Source organism: Pempheris klunzingeri, chromosome 6, assembly GCF_042242105.1.
Source record: "Pempheris klunzingeri isolate RE-2024b chromosome 6, fPemKlu1.hap1, whole genome shotgun sequence".
In the NCBI taxonomy this organism is placed as follows: domain Eukaryota; kingdom Metazoa; phylum Chordata; class Actinopteri; order Acropomatiformes; family Pempheridae; genus Pempheris; species Pempheris klunzingeri.
In genome coordinates this window covers 21,232,133-21,251,976 of record NC_092017.1, presented here as the reverse complement: position 1 = coordinate 21,251,976, position 19,844 = coordinate 21,232,133, and the positions used below count along the sequence as shown (strand labels likewise).

The following is a 19,844-nucleotide window of genomic DNA, read 5'->3' as shown; positions in this document are numbered from 1 at the left end:
GCAGTCATGTTTAAATTGGAAATGAGCTCTACAGATGCACTGTGTTGTTGGATTAGGCCAATGATGAAGGGTTTGTCTCGGCCGATAGAAAGACATAGTTTGATGATGATATGATAATCTGTTCAGTCATTACTTGATGAGAAACCATACTAATTATGATACCTTCTCAGAGATACACCTCCAGTGGGCTGAAAGATAAACAGATTAGATTAAAAACATGACCTCCTGGAGGTTAAAACTAAATCGAACTGGATCAAGGGACGAGTTAGAATCAGATTGAATGGATTATCCTCAACAAGTAGTGGAGATAAAGTTATTGAATGTTCTTTCTTTTTGCTTCTAGTGAGTCCGACAGCGCATCATGGGAAATTGCCCAGGTAACTCTGAAGGATGAGGGCTACTACGAGTGTATTGCTATCAATAGCGCCGGGACAGGAAGAGCTCGCACCTTCCTGGACGTATCAGGTAGGCACACATACCAACGCTCATTCAGCCTGTCACAGGATGATAACAGGCAACTTATTCAACTTAATTGGCGATTTACTTGTAATTAAACATTTGCATTAAAATCAAAATTACAAGCAGACATAAAAAATACAAAGGTCCTGAAAATATAATCTCTCTGTCAGCACAAATCAGGTCCGTTGCTTACTATGATATAAGCAACCATTTCATTATAAACAATTAACTGAAGCAAAAGAAATTTGCAGAGGATGAAACAAATGATGTATAAAGATACTATTACAGCATGTCAGAAAGACTCGCTACATAGACAGCCGTGTTGGCTTTTTAAATGGACTGTAATGCTGTAGTTTGTGTTAATCTACAATGTATGGTGAGCTACCCTCCATCAGTATGAGCAATGAGCTAGAACTGTCCGACAGGATTGCTGTTAGGGGCTGGCAAGCATTAGACTGTCAACAAGTCTAATTGTTGCATGATGGATCTACTCTACAGTGAGCAATTTAAAGCTCGATTAAACTTAAAGTACATGCTTTTGTGTCTGCTACAGTATGCATATCTGCTCTGTAAATCACTTTACAGAGCTGTGTTCTCCGTTGCCCCCCCCCCTAGTTTTGCATCAGTTTGATGGAATATCTTTAGGGACTGGTTTATGTAGATGGCGATGTTATTTGAATACAATCAATCAAATCTTGCATAAAGCAGTAACGTCAGCGTTCTATCGTAGGTCAAGTGGACAATTTCCCCAAGCCAGTCAGCAGCCTGCTACACAAGACAAGAGTCACAGAATTTGAACAATAACCCACATTAGCTTTCCTGCTAAATTCTCCATCTTATCTAACTTAGACACATAAACACACATGTTGTCCTGCACCTTCGTTGAATGAGCAACCAAACAATCAACGGGGACATTGCACTGCCAGTTTGCAGGCTAGATAGCCGACTAGCTGCTTAGCTGCAGCACATTAAACAGCATGTAAATGTAGCTGCAAAGGTCACTTTGGTTAGAAGCTGTTGGGGTCCTCAGTCTTCAGTGCCACTAACAACACATTGTTTACCAATTACATGTCAGCTACAACGTAAGTTTGTTTACTTGTCTCTTGTTCCCTGTAACACCGGCACTCTGGCAGCCTACCAGTCGCTGTCAGTCAAACACTGACATGTCCTTCTAGTCGACTGACAAAAAGGAGCATGTCTGATATTTCAACAAATACGCTTTGTTTTCCTTTTGATAATAAAAAAGTTGTACATTAAAAAGCAATACATTTTAGTCATCAAAAAGGGAAGACTAAATGTGATGTCAGCTGGCCTTTAAATGTTTTTAGAAAATAACACACATAATGAGTGAAGACACAAAATACCTTGAGTGCAGCAAGTTGAAGTACAAGTCATGCTCAGTAGTTTTACACATACAAGGTCACACACAGAAACTCACACACTACTTATGGACATACGGTTGGAATCCAAGCACCAGTCGATGTGGGTTGGATTTTATAGGGTTCAAGGTCTCTTTGTGTGGATTCCATGCAGAGAACCTGCATGATGGCAGAATGAATGCAGCTTTCTGGAAAATTTGACCTTAACATGATGTTGTAATCCATCCCTCACAGCAGTCATGTCATGGGGTTTATTGTATGGTTTGCGTGCCTGATTTGTAAAGCAATGGACTGTAAATATGATGTAAGATGAGAGTACATAAAAAGTTGTAAGTTATAAGTTCCTGGCTGTGCACCAAAAACTACAGTACAGTGGTCATTTAGATGGTTAAACTGTGCTTAGTTTCAATTTTTACAACAGCAGAACTTCAACACAAATATTCACCAGTTACCACAAAAGTAACTGCATAGCAATTTATGATTTCACAGATAAATTCATAACCTAAGCAATGAATTACTTGGATTACAAAATTACTTTGAGCTCAGATAATGCCAGTAGGATCACACAATGATTTGTACCCGTAGTCTCAACACTGGCCAAAACAAAATAAATTTTTGCCTATTCCAAAATCATCTGTAGTGCATTTATTTTTCAGTCTGAACCCTTTCCATTATGAGACACCAGAGCTGACACCACCAATCCCAGTGTAGCTAGTAAGGGCCTCCTTTTCCAAATGTTGCTTTCCAAAAAACTTCCTGCTTCATGAAATTCACTGGAGCCTCATCAACATGATGAATGCCAGGCAGAAAGGAAGAAGGTGGAGTGCAGAGAAAAAGAGAGTGAGAAGTAGTTGAAAGACACTTTGTGAAACAGAAGAAGGAGAGAGGGAGCCAGGCAGGGATCTGTATAATGTATGACAGTAACTCATTACTGTAAATCACCCACTATGTTCACTGTCCAATGGTGCAGAGGAGACTAAGTATGTCCAACCGTTACCTCTTGTGACGTCTCTAAAATTAGGTGTAATTAATCCTCCACAGCAACTACTCCAAATTTTATTACTAAGTGTGTGATTTTCTTGACTCTGCGTTTTACACCTGTATATGCATGAACACACACATAACACCCACTCAGCTGCCAAAGTTATGTCATTCTAATCCCAATGAGCTGTGCAGAAATCCCCAGTATCCTCCTTCTATCAGAGCCAAAGCCTCTGCTGCCTCTCCTCACCCTCATCTTCTCTTTCTCTCCCTATTTCCCTGAAAATGACTGATGATAAGTATTTCTGACATGGTGACGAGAGAAGAGATGGAAACAGCGGAGAGAAAGAGAAAGAGAAATAAGATAGGATAGGGATGAATGATGAATCTCATTCTAATAGGGGGTTTAGGAAATTAAATTTATTTTGCACATAGATAAGCTACAAGCTACATAAGCTACATAAGCTTCATGGAATACCTTTATACAAATCTAAGAAACACATACATCCAAACATACACTCTAAGTGACCGCAGTGCGTTGTATGAGAGCTAGACAGACCAGTATGTTGATTTTGGTGATGAGCTATAGATCATTTAAATTGCTGATACAGATGATGAAGGTTCCTCCCAGATGACACCTACATGCATTATTACAGTCTCTTAAGTGAAAAATAACATTTTATTTCAGCACTTTTTTTGTTAAAGGGGTTCTCCAGCAATTGATTATTGCACTGTAATAAAGTTGGTTGATTTATGACAGACATATTGAATAAATAATAGGCAAAATAGAAGTAGCAGAGGCCCAGATATCCTAACTGTTAACCTCTAGTAGGGATCCAGCTCTGAAGTTACTGGATCTTGCAACCATCTTGCACAACTACTTATCCAGTCAGAGAACAAAAGGGCAGGTGCTTGAGCACCACCTGGGGTCTATCTGTTGGGAACAGCTCGTCTTAATGAGAGGCTAGAGGCTTTTCCACCTTGACTCAAGCAGAAAGACTATTTTTGGCATGAAGATAGATACATTCAGGGTAAAAATGACCATATCATTTAAAAAATCACCATGGTCTGCAACATCGTTGCATGGCTGGAAAATACTACATTTCTACATATGTGTCAGCAAGAAAGTAACCACTTGCCTCAAATGCCTGTTTAGCTTTTCTTTATGATGTTAAGTGCCTGGCAGCTGCCAACAATATTATGCCCTCATCCTGCAGAGCCGCCTCCAGCCATCACAGTGGAGGGTAATGTAACCGTGTCTCCTGGCTCCCGTGCTGTCCTCACCTGCCATGTCGTTAGCACGGTCAGCTTCAACCTCACTTGGCTGAGAGGAGGTCACGATGCCCGTCTGGACCCACAAGTGCACGTCTTGGCCAACCTCTCGCTCCAGGTGTCCACTGTGACCCCAGATCACTCGGGCTGGTATGAGTGCATCGCTATAAATGAAGGAGGGGTGATGGCAGAGCGGATCTACCTCACTGTGCAAGGTGAGAAGTGTGCGTCTATATCTGCATGTGCTAAATAAAACAGGCAAAGTTGAACTGCTCCTGCGTGTGTTTGTGAGACTTTGTTATGTGTGAATTAGTCTTCTACCTGATTTACACAGTGGGGGAACTGGGCTCTTGGCAAACACAACCTCCTTCCCAAATGCATGATCGTCTCCCAAATACCCCCACCCTTCTTCCCTCCCCAGCGCCCTAAAATTCAACTTAATACTTTATGGCATGTGTGAAAATGATTTATGCCAGACTCTCAGGCAGCACTAAAGTTTTCCATCTCCAGACAGCTCTAATGGTCTTGTTCCTCACACTTCACTGACATTGAATCAGGAACACTGTTGTTGTACGGATGGAAGTATTGGAGAGTATATGTATAGTATGGCTGCCTGTCTGACCAGCACCACGGAGCATCAGCCCGCACCTGGTCAGGAAATGGAGATGCAATACAGCCTCTAAAACCTGTCGTTAGCAGATGATTTCAGATGATGAGAATCCAGGAGGTAGAGAGCTGAGAGACAGGAAGTGAGAGCAGCAAAGAATTTAGTTTTACATAATCCAATCTGTCCAAATGAACATCCAGTATTTGCTTTGTTATACAACCATTAGTCCCAGAAGAACTTAATTCAAAGGCCATATGCTGCCTTCTGTAGCCTAAATTCCTCCTTGTATCTGTCCTGCCAGGTTTTGATGCGTTGAAGCAAAAAAAATAAATCTTTCTTTTGGACAAAAATGAAATTCATCCACTTCACCTTAAGCTGATTTTTTTCTTGACCTGAATTGGAATAATTGAAAAGTTCAGTGTGATTTGAAGAGTGGTCTTTGCAAGGTGACACTGATTGAAAAGTTGCAGGTTTAATACCATTTCTGCGGACAGGTTTGGGGGAGAACTCTGTCATTTGGCTCATCTTACTGAATGATAAGTTGCGCAGTTTGCCCTGGTTTAACTGAATATATTTCTCTTTCACTCCTTCTCACCTATATGTCTTTTTACATATTATCCTGTCATAAATTTCTTTCTTTGTATTCTGTCTCGCTACTTCTTCATAATCTTTTTTGCTTCATCTCCTTCTCTCTCTAAAACAGCTGTCAGCAAGCCCTGGGGGTTTCTTAATCACCCCCTGGTCAGTCCCATCCTAGTTATTAGCCTCACTTTGAAGCGAGTCAAGTCTGCTGACAGCTTACAACACTTGGAGGGAACACAGTGCATGTCCACACTAAGATAGCCAAATTTGAAAATGCAATCTTATTTTGGTCTTAATCCACACTACTTGATGCACTGTTTTGTTAGTTTACCAAACGAAATAGGAGGAAGGAGCGTAGATTTGTAGCAGTTTTCCTGCTGTTTTAATGTGTTTGGAAATCCTTAGGAAAGCAAACTGAAAACACTAATGTGCATGGATATTGATGCACAGGGAGAGAGGTCAGAGAGGAGGAGAAGCTGAGATAGGAGGAGGATGCACTGTGAGGGGGGGTGACTTGCAGATGAGTGAGGGAGGAAGAAAGAGGGACAGATGCAGCAGGTGATTAAGAAAGCGTTGAAGACAGGCTTCTTTCTGGCACATTTAGCCTGCTGCTGAGTCACAGGAGAAGAATGCGTCTTCCCTTTTAGGAACCTCCGTGTTCCAGTACTCAGAGGTGTCCCTGCCCCCCCCCAGGGCAGCGTGACTTTGCGAGTTGGAAGAAGCAAGGAAGGAGAGAGCTTGACTTGGCTGTAAACACAGAAAGGGGCCCTACAAATGTTCTGACGCCCTTACATTTGACCTTGTCTGGGTCATACAGTCAGCACAGTGCAGCTTCAGGCACCACCAAGATAAAGATCAATACAGGAGCAAGTGGAGGTATTTCAATTTGTTCCAAGTAAAGGTTGTAATATATCAAAAATATTGCCTGTAAATTTATTGTCAGCATCTGGTAAATGTGCTGTATTTCTTTTAAAACATGGCAGCACAGGTGATTGAAGTTGAAGCATCAGTACAAAACTCTATACATTCCTTCACACCTACTGTGCTAGTGTGCGTATTCACTCACGCTCAGCAGACAGTGTCAAATTTTAATTTAAAGATGGCATGCAAGGAATAACAAGATTGCCACTTGGGCTTGTCTTCCTCTTGGTCATAGAAAAGAATAAATATCTTAAAATATATCAGGAAACCTAGATGCACTCAAATTGGAATTTTGTTGTTTTCCATTGTGACAACTAGTTCTCACACTGTATTTTCTACACGATGGAAAGGTCAGAGACTCTGGAGATGATTCTAGCGTTGGGAATAGAATAGAGAAAACACGCCCTTGACGGGTTGAGTTACACATCATGAATCAATTGGAAAATCTTTTCAGATTCCACAGCTTCTCTGGGTCTGGACTCAATATTCCCCCCCCTGTTTTACCAATAAAGAGGAAATGAGGGTGAAAGATATGCCGTGAAACATTATTAGTTGTTGTAACAGCCATCACTCTTGTTGCTGCAGTGACAATAAAAGTTTATGCCATGTTAAATCTTGTGGCTGTGCCTGAATTCATTCAGGGTTATGGAAGATGTTTCTGTCTTATATGTGAAGATCAAAAACAACAACAATTTCAAGATGTACTAATATGTAACAATATGCATATATCATGTTTTTATCTGACATTCCTCACTCATATCCTAATTCCTATCCTCATATCCTAACTCGTATTTTAAATGAAATGAGAGAAGAGGCTCCAACTCAGCTTTATACAAATTTTGAACTTTAACTTTGATTTTCAACTTCTTTCCTTGACCATCTCAAAGATGAATTTAGCCATTTCCAACTGAAATGGAATGGAGGATTAATTAATTGATTGAATTGATTTTTGTTTTTTGAAATCCTTTTCTGTTGCTCTAGAGGTGCCCAGGGTTTCGGTAGAGCCACGGAATCAAACCTTTACAGGAGGAGATGAAGTGAGGATCAGATGCTCGGCCAGCGGCTACCCTCCACCCCGACTGGTCTGGACCCACAATGATATGTTCATCATGGCATCCAGCAGGTAAACCCTTTCACATGAATAGATTTGATGACTGTTATGTATTTTAATTTTACAATTTGGACATTTTACAGGTTTGAAAGTTTTAATAGACCTGCAGAATCATTTCCTAAGCTGGTTATAATAAGTGCTATGTTTCTTATTTGAGTTGTATTGCTGCTAACCTCACACATGTTCAGTCTGTTTAAAGCTAGAATCCGAAGGTGTACAGCTACTGTAAATGTGCTAGTTTGTTATCATGCTGAAAATCCACGAAAATAGTGAATTGTGTGTCTTGCATGCTCAGACACAGGATGAGTCCTGATGGCACACTGGTTATAAGAAACATGGAGAAAAAAGACGGAGGAGTGTATGGCTGCCTAGCCAGCAACCAGGCTGGGACAGATACAATGACCTCCATCCTCACTTTCATTGGTGAGTGGCACAGAACATATCCATCCATCCATCCATTGGGTACACCCTCAACCACAGGGCTGACACATGCAGAGCACATTCAATCAAATGGTACTGCATTTCAATTTGCTTACTTTATCATACTGACGTTTGGTCTGTTGTTCAACACTCCTCCTTCTCTAGAATCTCCTGTGGTGACAGTGGCTTTGAGTGATATTCTCATTGGTGCTGGAGAAACCACAGTGATGGCCTGTTTTGCATCTGGGACCCCACAGCCTGAGATCTGGTGGTACAAAGGTAGCGTCTTACAAAAACACAACAATCATGAAAACAGACAAGCAAGAACCATGCCATTGAGAGCTCAGTGTGTAGCCAAGACAACGGCCCAATCAAATTACAACAACATACAGGGAATGACTAATCTTTAGTTTTTTTGCTCAATCTTATTTGTTTTTCAAACTCCACTGTTGCATTTGTTCTAATCCTAGGTGATGTCCAGCTGCATTCATCATCCGTCTTGGACGTCGACACGTTAGGAGGCACACTGACAATCAAGGAGACCCAGGATGTTGATGCTGGAGAATACACCTGTGTAGCTGTCAACGCTGCCGGCACCTCGTCGGGAAAGATCTCTCTTGATGTAGGAGGTGAGTGTGGCATCAAGTTTAATCAACCTCGTAAAAGCACCACTCAGGATGGGATGGGAGAGGTCAGACGGAATTTCATTGTACTTTGCTGTATGATGACAATAAATCTGATTCTGATTCTGATTCTGACACCAAACCTCAAATAAAAGTAGAATAAATGGCAAAATGACTACTTATGTAGCCTTTCCAAAGCTGTGAATGTGCAGACTGCAGCGAGTTTGGTACTGATAGAGTCGTTGCTTGTTTATTGTGTTGCAAGGTTGCAACAGATAATTGTTTCATGATATACATCTCAAACCCCTAATCCAACAGGATGTCCAGGCACTGGAGTTTCTGTCCATATTCCAGGATAAACAGACCTTTGATCCTGTTCTGGACCATAAAATCTGTTTGATGGGTCGCTTAGTTTTACTATCCAGTCCAGCCCAGCAGTACATACCTTTCTATCTCACAATATAGTCCAATAAACCCAGTATCATGCATTAGATTATTAAAATGTCATGGCATGGAGAATCAGAGTGAATCTTGGCAACGTTTTATTTGGAGCCTAAAATCTGGAAACCATCAGTGAATTGGCTATTATGGCTCATAGTTTATGTTGATGTGTGATGTCTGTGTACAAAGGCTGTTTTGGTGCTGTTAATGAATGATGCCTTTGCCAGACTGAGAGCAGAACATGTCTGGGTGACACCTACATACAGTTACACAGGGGTGTGGTATATAGTATACATGTATGGTGAGCTGTCCAAGCTAGACTTTTGAATCAAAATGTTGCCTAGGTAACTCTGAATTAACTAGCTAGCTCCTGCTGTTAGCACTGTGCTGCTGAGTAATAGACAAAGGTCACAACACCGCTTAGCAAGTTAGCCAGCAAGCTAGGTAGCATGTGCGGCCTTGTGAAACTAAGTAAGTAAAAGACGTTAGTTTCTGTGCCTGTGAACTGTGTTTATTTACAGCTGAAGCTAAGTAGTCGATTCACAATTACTTGGACATTGCTATTACTCCAGCTAACAAGTGCTCACTGGCTAATTCTGCTAGCTGTTGTAAGGTTTGCTAGCTTAAGAGCCAGGGGACATTGAACACCACTGTCATGAAAAGTGACAGTATGGAATAACAGAAATTACATTATGAAATATAATTTATATATTTTCTATAATGTATCCATAAATTGTTCATGCTTATTTCACAATTATTCATTTCTTTATTTGATATTAAATACTTTGAAGTGCCATATACACTCCGTTTAAGTACACCAGGTTGTAAAATCTGTTGACCATCTTCAACTTTGACTTCTCTAGCTATACCCAAGTTCACCCGAGAGCCCTCAGATGTGGCGATGGACATTGGCTCCAATGTGACCCTGGTGTGCCTCGCCCAAGGTTATCCCGAACCACAGGTCACCTGGAGGAGAGAGGATGGACTTCCAATTTTCAACAGGCCCCGCACACATGGCGCTACTATGCAGAGCAGGGGAGGTCTACATATCACCAGTGAGTTTTGTTAGTGGTACTGTGCATATGCATTACAGATGTAAATGTTTTAGGTTTACGCCTAAATATCCTTTTTTCTCTCAGACCTGTGGGTGGAGGATGAGGCGGTGTATATTTGTGAGGCTCAGAACCACTTTGGCAGGATCCAGGCCCAGGCCAGAGTCTCTGTGACTGGACTGGGTAGGTCCAACATTTAAAAAGTCTTGCCTCTGTCACTCTCTGTCTATTTCTTTCTGTCTCTTCTTCAGAGATGAAAAATTGGCGTCTCTTAATGTTCAAATGAATGCTAGTGTTCAAAGCATAGTTACTTTAGAAAGGCGTTGTAGGCATTGTAACTTTTTTATTTGCATCTGGGCTCTCTGGGATTTATAATTGATTGATTCATTAACTTTACAATCCTTAAGGGGACAGTTTAGTGGAAAGTGAAGAAATACATAAGTGTAGCTGGACTGAAAAAGTGCTCGGATAGCCTTGTCTGCCTTAGAATGCTTTTGCATTTCACAGAAATAGCCCTGTGGAGCCCAAAATACATACACACACTAACATATGCTTGCACTACTTTTTGCTGATTGTGGGTATTTCTTTTGAGTATTTCTCATCAAAGATAATATCTACTTTCAATGTCCAGTGAAATAACACACAATACCTTTGAGTACCTCCATTTGTCTGTATGTCGTTGTGGACGTGTGTGTTTCTTTTTCAGTCTTTGCACGTGAGTGTGAGTTCATTAGTACATTTCAGAGGGTGTGTTTGAACACATGTGCCTTGTTAACCACTGTTTCTGTTCACCGTTTTCTCTTCAGTGGAAACACACTAAGCTCTTATATGTGGGCCAAAGGTTAGATACCACAGACCCACCCAGATGATATATTACTGCTCCACTGCCCCATTTCCCTATTGACAACATTGTCTTATGAGACACACACACACACACACACACACACACACACCCAATGCAGAAGCAGTTTCTTTGGACCATGGTGGAAGTAGAGAGCAAAGAAGTTGGCATGTCCATGGCATGTATGTGCATGTGTATTTGTGTGTGTGATGTTGTGTTCCCAAGGCCAGTCAGGGCGGTCTTCAAATTCTCCTTGGCGACACCCTGTTGTCTATCACAGTCTCCGCGGATGACATCAGCATTGTCCGTGTGACCACAGCCAAAACATTAGAAAAACGTGATGTCACATTTAATCATTCAGTGTGTATGTTTGTGTATGTGTTGTGTAGAAGTATGCATATGTGAGGGAAGAAAGGGGTGTGTTGATGCTTTCAGCACCTGTGGAAAATGTATACTGTCTATGCAGTGTTGTTAATGTGTTTATAGCAACCAAGCATTCCCTATTCATCATAGTGTCCACACACAAACATTTACACATCTGCTTCCTTTGAGTTTTGTGAGTGCTAAAGACCTTTGATCATTAGTTTGTTATTTTTGTCTGAAAATATTTAAGAAAAAAAAACATAACCACACTTTTTTGTCCATTCTTTCTTGTATTTTTTGTATTTTAAGACTGGAACATGTGACATTTTGTGAAGGATGAAGGATGATTGCAGTAATGCTTGGGTTCTTTTGGTTGTATGCTTTCAGAAGCACAAAGGTACTTGACTTGTGTTTTGGCCCCCATGCACAGCAGAGGTTATACATCTGGACAGCATAGAATAGCCTCACAGGACTTTTACAGCTCCCTGCAGATATGAATCTACTTAATTATTTGATTGAATACTTTTCTTTCATCTTCTCAGCCTGCTTGAGTTTTTCATATAAGCCCTGTATAAGCCCCTATATGTATAATTGCTTGCATGGAATCTGCAGTGTCACCCATCATTGCGATGAGTCCGACTTTGCTCAGTGTGATCGAGGACCAGCAGTTGACTTTGCCCTGTGTGCTACTGGCGGGGAATCCGCTGCCTGAGAGGCAGTGGCTACACAACTATGGCTTGGTGAGGACACAGAAAGGAAATTTGCAGTTTTTACTTCTCTTCCATCTGAATTAAATAACCATGATTTAATTTGAACTTATTTTAACCTACAAAACTTTCAGGTGACCTCAGACAACTATGTGACAGTGAGGAGGGACGGCAGTCTGCATATTGAGAGAGTCCGACTGGACGATGCGGGTGACTACACCTGCTTGGCTGAGAGCGTTGTTGGGGCCACCAATCATACCACCACAGTCAATGTCTATGGTAATGTACAGAAAATACTTTAAAACCAACAGTACAAACTATAAACAAGCATGTAAGAAAATGAGGAAAAGCACAGCAGTTTAATCCCAAAGGCACCATGTGGACTTTTAGAGCACTAGCTGGACTCATATTGTGCATGCTCTATCAGCACACACACCAGGTCAAACTTGTACATGCAACAAAAATTTGGACAAAACAATTGCCTCATTCCATTTTGTGGAACTAGTGTCATTTTCCTGGTATTGTTCATACTGGGATGCTTAATGGAATTGAGGCATGGTTAATGTTATCTATCACCTGTGCTTTTTCTACAATGGTGAGTCAAAGCAACCTCTGTGAAAAAGGGCTATTATCTTTCATTTTGTTACCCCCTCCTTTCCCCTGTACCTCTCCTAAATGCCTCCTTTACACTGCAGAATTCTCTTTGTCTCATGAATAGGATTATCTTTGAGGTTGTATTAAAACCAGGAGCAGCTGAGGGTATAGCAGAGTTTGGTACACAGTCAGAGGGGAAAATCTGTTCTCCATTTATACTTTATTCAGTCACTGCCAGATTTTACCAACTTCCGCAGCATGTATGTAAAAGTATTGGCTCCCTCAGCGCTTGAAATTAGGTCAGTCCTTTTCAGATGTACATACACACAGCACTGGACATTTACACAATGTAGGTCAGTGTGCTGTTGATTTGCCATTACCTTTGGGAAATACTTTCCACAGCCCACACAATGTGAAGTACATTTAAAGAGTGCAGATAGAGGACTACTTTGTAATATTGTGTACTCTGCGTGTGCTTATTTTATTCAGTTAAATTATATTTTTATTTTCCAAGAAGACGCTCCAAGCTTCCAAGAGTTGATTTTCTCTGCAGATTCTCAGGGTCGTGACAAACAACGTAAACAACACAGATAGTGAAGGAGCGAAGGAAAAGAAAGGGAAGAGTGAAATAAGTGTAATAAGAATAATTAACTGAATACTGTATGTTGAGTTAGGTGCAGGCTTTCTCCACCCTTGAGACAAACAAAATAGTGGTGGCGCCATATACAGAGACAACTAAATGCATCTTTACAACTGTTAGATTTTGTAAATGTATATAATATAATGTATGTATGCACAAAAGAACATATTGGACCAACCGATGTGATTTTTCTTATGTTTTCAGTTATCCCTACCATTCAGCATGGCCCTCAGGTGTTCAGCACAATTGAGGGCATACCCATCACTCTGCCCTGCCACGCCAGTGGAGTACCCACCCCTGACATAACCTGGTCCAAGGTACGTATTGGCATTACCTCTCTGAGTATTAGTAATGTGTGATCACCAAATTGAGCAATGTCATGCCATCCCAAAGTCATAATTTCTTACTGACTGCTTCATGTGTCCAAGAAGCATTTCATGAAATCTTGACTTACAGGCTCAGCCACTCATGCACAGATCCACTCTTCACTTGTAACTGAATGCTGTTATGATGTTCATTTGGAATGAAGATGTGTACTATTTGTATTTACGCAGTGTTCATGTGCAGCTTTGGGCAGTGATAAGTTAAACTTGAATGAGTCTAGATGTGGATGCAATGTTTTCAGTCAAAGGGAACAGGTCCTTATGCTGTTTTGTCTCAAAGATCTGGGTTGATGTATATTTGTGGTACAATACTTTGTCCATTGATGGGCTCAGGCAAGACAATAGCACGTAAATGCCTGCATGAGGGAACATGTGCATGCCTCATGTGCTGCTCCATGAAATCAGCTCTACCTGTGTCCTTTGGCCTGTACTTGTGTGTGTTATTATGTACTATAAGCCAGTGTGTGTGCATGTGTGTGTGTGTGTGTGTGTGTGCATGGAGAATGCCTCCCTCTTTTCCATCATCTACACTAGCTTCTCAGAGTTGTAAAAGCGATGCTGTTAAAGTGAACAGGGCTACAGGGACATATGAAACTAGACCCTGCTAAGTTTTGCACCAGCTGTTAAGATGTGATTCCTTCAGATTCCTGTGCTGTTCTCTATAACATCAATCAAGTTAAGTCAGGTTAGTCATGTCAGATCCAGAACGACATTCCAGAGACAACACAATGTCGATACACCAGCGTCACATTTGCTTCTTGTTATGGTTCATATGATTGAACTATTAACATTTTTATTCACAGCCTTTTTATTTAACAGCAGGGAAGAAAATCAAATCATAAATTTAAGAGCACTTAATAGATCAAACCACACATCCCACCTCTCTCTTGGACTCTGTGTGAAGTGTTAATAAAGCCAAGTTAATCAAACAAACTTTGGCCCCTGCCCTTCCCCTGCTGTGATTTGTTTTGTAGGGTGGGGAGCTGCTGCACTTGGGTGGTCCAGCCTTCTCCCTGGATTCTGACGGCAGTCTCCTCATCACGTCCCCCTCTGGAAATGAGACTGGAGAGTTCATCTGCACAGCCACCAATGCTGCCGGCTACGCTTCTAGGAAGGTCCAGCTTACTGTCTATGGTAAGCCTCATCAGTGGACTAAAGGTGGAACAAAGTCTGAACAAAGTTAAAGGTGCTATAGGTAGCATTTAATGTCAACAAATTATGGCTACATTCATTCTGATGCATTAGTATGATTACTGTGATCACTGACAGCCTCTTCCAGCTGGAAAACTACATTACAGGTAATGTCACTGTGCTGGATTTTACAAGACTTGAAGATGAGCACAAAGATAGAAGCTTAACACCATAAAACAGGATCTAATATCCACTAATTTGGAATAATGGTTGTAGATCCAGTGTCATCAATAAATGTTATTGATTTTCAAAGCCAATCTTTAAGGCCAGGTTTAATGTTTCTAAAATCTAAAATACACTGTCAGTCATGCTCACTTTCGATAGCATTTAGCCCAGTATGTATAGGTGTGAGGTTAACGAAAGTACTAACTTATCTTATCTTGCTTTTGCTTGATTTTCCAAATTAATTTTCCTTTTTGCTTTTTGTTGCATCTTTATAATTTTTTATACTTTGTCTGAAATTGTCACATATATTTTTGAGAATGCTGAACTAAATCAATGTTTCTGTGTTTGCGTGCCCATGTATGGATGTCCAGTCCGTCCAAGATCTAATATTGGCGGCACCAGAGACTCAGCAGGCCCAATGAGTATGTCAGTGATTGAGGGTGAGGACGCCATTTTGCCATGTGAGGTCCGCAGTGTCCCACCACCCACCATCAGCTGGGCAAAGGAGAGGCAGCTCATCTCCCCCTTTTCTCCCAGGTAAAAGACATACAAAACCGCACACAACACTGATGTTATTTATTTATAATCCAACAGTCATGTCCGTATTGCTGGGGTACAGTATTTATATATTTATGTAGCATTTTTTCTCTAAAATCACCCAAATATTTTCTGACATAATATACCACTGTAAATAATATTGTCCCTTAATTAGAAATAACCATTTGGTAAAATCATATTGTCCTGGCTATAACCTAGATTTGTTGCTCTATAAGACTAAGAGAACTGCCATGCTATCTACATTGCTGTGCTCTGCCTCTGGACCGTTCATTGCCTCAGGGTATAGTTTGTGGTTTTATAAAATGACTGAGTAATCATACTCTTCTCTGTGATCTGTTTTACCTACTGTGCGCCTGCCACAGCAGCTGTAATTGTGGTTGATGGTGGATTAGTAAGAATTACTTTCACCCAATTACCGGTATCTGTTTATAGGAAAACTGAATAAGTTGCTGAGTGGAATAAATTAGTGAGCGTTTGTTTGTGTTTTGTATTTGGAAGCTTTGCAAGGATGACTGTCAGTCACACTTTGACTTACAGTTTAGTTTATTGCTGTTTGTGTGTGCATGTGTTTCTCCCAGGCACACTCAGCTTCCATCAGGCTCTATGAAGATCTTAGAGACCAGAGTGTCAGACAGTGGACTTTATGTGTGTGTTGCCTCCAATATTGCTGGCAACTTAACACAATCTATTGCACTGAGTGTTTTGGGTAAGTTCAAAGATCAAAAATGCTAACAAAGATTTGTTGACTGAATACATAAAATTTGTGATTTTCATCCCTTTGCTGTCATATATTTCCTCTGATATAAGCATTTTAGATTCAGACAGTGAAAGCTACACATACATTATTCAATTAGAGAGTAGCAGTCTAGACATACTGTTATGTGGGAATAGAATATCTATAGAATGACAGCAGCACATCCACCATAGACACTAAGCTTCCAGGCCGATGTATCTGTGTGATAAACAGAATGCAGGTACAGATGAGGCAGTAAAGTGTATTAAATCTGTTCCTCTGTCATTTGTCCTGCAGTACCCCCCAGTATCCAGGCTGGCCCCCGAGTAATGAAGGTACAGGTGGGTCACCCCGTAGAGCTGCCCTGTGTGGTGAGAGGAGTCCCAGAGCCCACCCTCACCTGGACAAAGGATGGTAAGATGTACCCAGTGTCACCAGATGGGAGCCTGGCATTAGGAAATGTGGGGCTGAGTGATGAAGGAGCCTACACGTGCACAGCCACCAACACAGCAGGCAGAGACGAGGCTCAAGTCCGGCTTCTAGTGCAAGGTTGGTTTTCATTTAATGTCTTGATCCTCCAGACTTGCGCTGTGTTCTTTGTACTTAAGTGTGTTGAAATGTTTTCAGAGTTGTTTATGTCAAAAATATGACAATATGACAAAAATGAATGTCCCTGTCTGATTATATTGTTCCTTTAGTTTTTCAAAAGAAATACTGCACCGTGTGTTCAGTTTGTTTACTTCTGTATTTGTTTGAATGGTGACTTATTCAATACTGTACATTTTGATGACTGAAACTGTTATATATCCTTTGTAGTGTGTACAAATGTATTTTTAGCGTTTATTCATCAGTAATTATGTGTTTGTGTGTTATCAGTGCCCCCTGTGGTAGAGGTATTGGAGCCCCCCTTCAACAGTCCCCTGCAGGAGAGGGTTGCAAACCAGCGTATTGCATTCCCCTGCCCTGCCAAAGGTAAAGGAAACTTCCCACTCAGCCTCTGATATTGTGGAGAAGAGGATGACTGACCGTTTTGCTTCCCTGTATAGAATAACAAAACTTACACCTACATACCTGACATTTAGTGAGACAGAGTTCTAAACATTCTAAACATTACACTTTTTTCTGCTGAAGGTATATATTTTACTGTGTCAAGTACAACACATCACTTTATCCTTTCCTGATCTTCTTCTCTCTTTCAGGTCTACCTAAGCCAGTGATCCGGTGGTTGCGTAATGGCCAGGAACTTACGGGTAATGAGCCCGGTGTGTCCATCCTGGAGGACGGTACCCTGCTGATTCTTGCCTCTGTGTCACCGCTGGACAATGGAGAGTATGTCTGTACTGCTGCCAATGATGCTGGATCCACTGAGAGGAAGTACCAGCTCAAAGTCAATGGTGATTGCCCTGTTTTCTATGGTCCGGCATAGACCACCTGCACTATGATTTAAACAGTTCCTTTTATCTTAAATTTAGCATATATTTGATTCTGTAGAAACTAATGCTCCAAGCTTGACCTCCACAGTGCCCCCAGATTTTCGTGACAGTGAAACAACGGGCAACGTGTCATTGGTCCTGAGCCAGTCCACCAGCTTGTTTTGTGACGTCACAGGAAGTCCAACCCCTGTCATCACCTGGTACAAGGATGGGACTCCTGTAGGTGAAATTCCTTTGAATAAGATGTTAACATATATTTTATACAAAAAATGTTGACAGTCATTCATGTTTATAACTCTAAGAAGATCCAGTTTTTGTGCAAATGCTAGTTCTTTTAAAGGTAAATATGCACATCAAAGACACAGACAGAGAGATTAAGTAACATGCTGCCTTATAATTTGCATAACCTATACTTAAACTGTGGTCTAGTAAGTCCTCTACAAAGACTGGATAAAAGTATCACACACATCCATAAAAGTAATGAGAAATTATAATGACCTTTCCTTTCATTTATTAATGAAAGTGCTCATAGAAACTGCATGAACTCTGATTACAGGGTGCACTGTCCAAGAGAACAGACCTTAAGCCACTACGGATCCTGTGTGTATGCATGTGTGTGTGTAAGAAAGATCAGTCAGGCCAGCCATGGTGGCAGCATGGTCAAAGCTGTAATGACAGAATAATTATGATAAATTGATGCGAGAACACAGAGTTAGCACACACTTTAACATCGCAGTGAGCTGGCTGCTTTGTGTTCCCATGGCTGCCTTACTAATTCTTCCTGCGAGGCACACATGGGAAAATCAGAGTGCTTACTTCAATCTGCTTATTATGAGCAATCTCAATAAAGATGCTCTGCTTTCTGACGGTTTTTGGCTCTAAGCTGCAATTTCAAAACGTTTCATGTTTTGCACACTTTTAAAATTATATTCCTCAGCTGAATAGATATTTGGCTCTCAGACAGAGGCTGTTTTTCAAATCTTCCTGAGTTATAAGCTACAGCTTTCTTAGTTTAGATCCTTTCATTGTGATGTCTTAACAATTCACCCCGTAATTACTGTCAGACATTATTTCCTAAACTGTAACTTTCGTTGTTATTTTTTGGCTTTTGTGTTTGATTTCATGTTGATTGACAGGTAGTTGCAAGTAACAGCATCCAGATTCTTGATAAGGGGAAAACCCTGAGACTCCTGAAGGCAGCCACAACAGATGCAGGCAGCTACAGCTGTAAAGCCATCAACATCGCTGGCAGCACAGAAAAGGACTTCTTCGTGGATGTACTGAGTGAGTAAGGGCAATGAGCAGCTGTGTATAGAAACTCCAAAAATTACAGGGAAAGAGCAGTGTGCAGCCTTGTGGACATGCAGACTTGAAATTAATTCAACAATAATGGAAAACCCTTTAAACCCTTAAACATGTAAAAGTAGCCAAATGTGTAGGACTCTAAGCTTCTCGGGCTCTCTTATTTAATCAGTTTTGTGATGAGTAAGCCAATGTAAAATGATACTCTCGCTTTGTGCCCCAGTCCCACCAACTATTGAAGGCTCAGACTCTTCTCAAGATGTTGCAGCCATTGTCAAACAGGAGGTCAGTCTGGAGTGCAAGGTGCAAGGAGTGCCGTTCCCCACCATCCAGTGGTACAAAGACAGGAAGTAAGCACCTCCTAATTTTATTGTATTTACTTAACTTTATAACACTACGGTAAGAATGATCAAACAAATTGAAAACATGGGTAAACTTTTGTTTTCTAGGCTGGTGTTTCTGGGTGATCCCAATATAGAGATCATCAACAGGGGTCAGGTTTTGAGGATAAAAAGTGCCCGCCTTGGGGACAAGGCCCGCTACCAGTGTAGTGTCATGAATACAGCTGGAAAACAGTCCAAGGACTTCAACCTCAGTGTCTATGGTGAGTGTTGGTTTTATGCAAAGCCTACTTTTTCTACTGTATATATTTAGAATTATGTTCACTCCTAACACCGCCAAATACAGCTGATTTACAAATTTCAGATTATATCTCTTTTGTGCCATTGTTCCAGTGCCCCCCTCCATCAAAGGCGGTAACATAACTACAGAGGTCACAGCCCTGCTGGACACGGTGGTAACACTGGAGTGTGAGGCACGTGGTGTGCCGCCTCCCACCATCACCTGGTACCGAAACAGAGAGGCCATTCTGTCCAACCGACAGGCTCAGTATGTTGAGCGAGGCCACTACCTAAAGATCCCTCGGGCTCAGGCATCAGATGCTGGGCAGTACAATTGCAAGGTGACCAGTGTGGCCGGGAGCGCTGAGAAGAGCTATGAACTGGACGTCTACTGTAAGAACCTGAAATTTGACACAGGGTGATCTACACTAAGTCTGGGTATCGGTACTTCATACCTTCAAGGTAT

The 19,844-nt window shown here is 41.2% G+C and overlaps 1 protein-coding gene across 1 annotated transcript in view; it reads left to right on the top strand.

Annotated features, from left to right (window-relative positions):
* Positions 1–19,844, top strand: part of hmcn1 (hemicentin 1) — an 81,097-nt gene that overhangs the window by 27,738 nt on the left and 33,515 nt on the right. The window contains exons 10-31 of the mRNA XM_070831948.1: positions 344–465; positions 4,037–4,306; positions 7,183–7,324; positions 7,608–7,735; positions 7,898–8,011; positions 8,203–8,361; positions 9,660–9,851; positions 9,936–10,031; positions 11,665–11,792; positions 11,894–12,038; positions 13,198–13,310; positions 14,351–14,510; positions 15,104–15,269; positions 15,869–15,996; positions 16,321–16,572; positions 16,900–16,995; positions 17,223–17,417; positions 17,545–17,675; positions 18,593–18,740; positions 18,982–19,108; positions 19,208–19,362; positions 19,493–19,771. Of these exons, the coding sequence (XP_070688049.1) occupies positions 344–465; positions 4,037–4,306; positions 7,183–7,324; positions 7,608–7,735; positions 7,898–8,011; positions 8,203–8,361; positions 9,660–9,851; positions 9,936–10,031; positions 11,665–11,792; positions 11,894–12,038; positions 13,198–13,310; positions 14,351–14,510; positions 15,104–15,269; positions 15,869–15,996; positions 16,321–16,572; positions 16,900–16,995; positions 17,223–17,417; positions 17,545–17,675; positions 18,593–18,740; positions 18,982–19,108; positions 19,208–19,362; positions 19,493–19,771 (3,446 nt within the window). The remainder of the gene's footprint in view (positions 1–343; positions 466–4,036; positions 4,307–7,182; positions 7,325–7,607; positions 7,736–7,897; positions 8,012–8,202; positions 8,362–9,659; positions 9,852–9,935; positions 10,032–11,664; positions 11,793–11,893; positions 12,039–13,197; positions 13,311–14,350; positions 14,511–15,103; positions 15,270–15,868; positions 15,997–16,320; positions 16,573–16,899; positions 16,996–17,222; positions 17,418–17,544; positions 17,676–18,592; positions 18,741–18,981; positions 19,109–19,207; positions 19,363–19,492; positions 19,772–19,844) is intronic.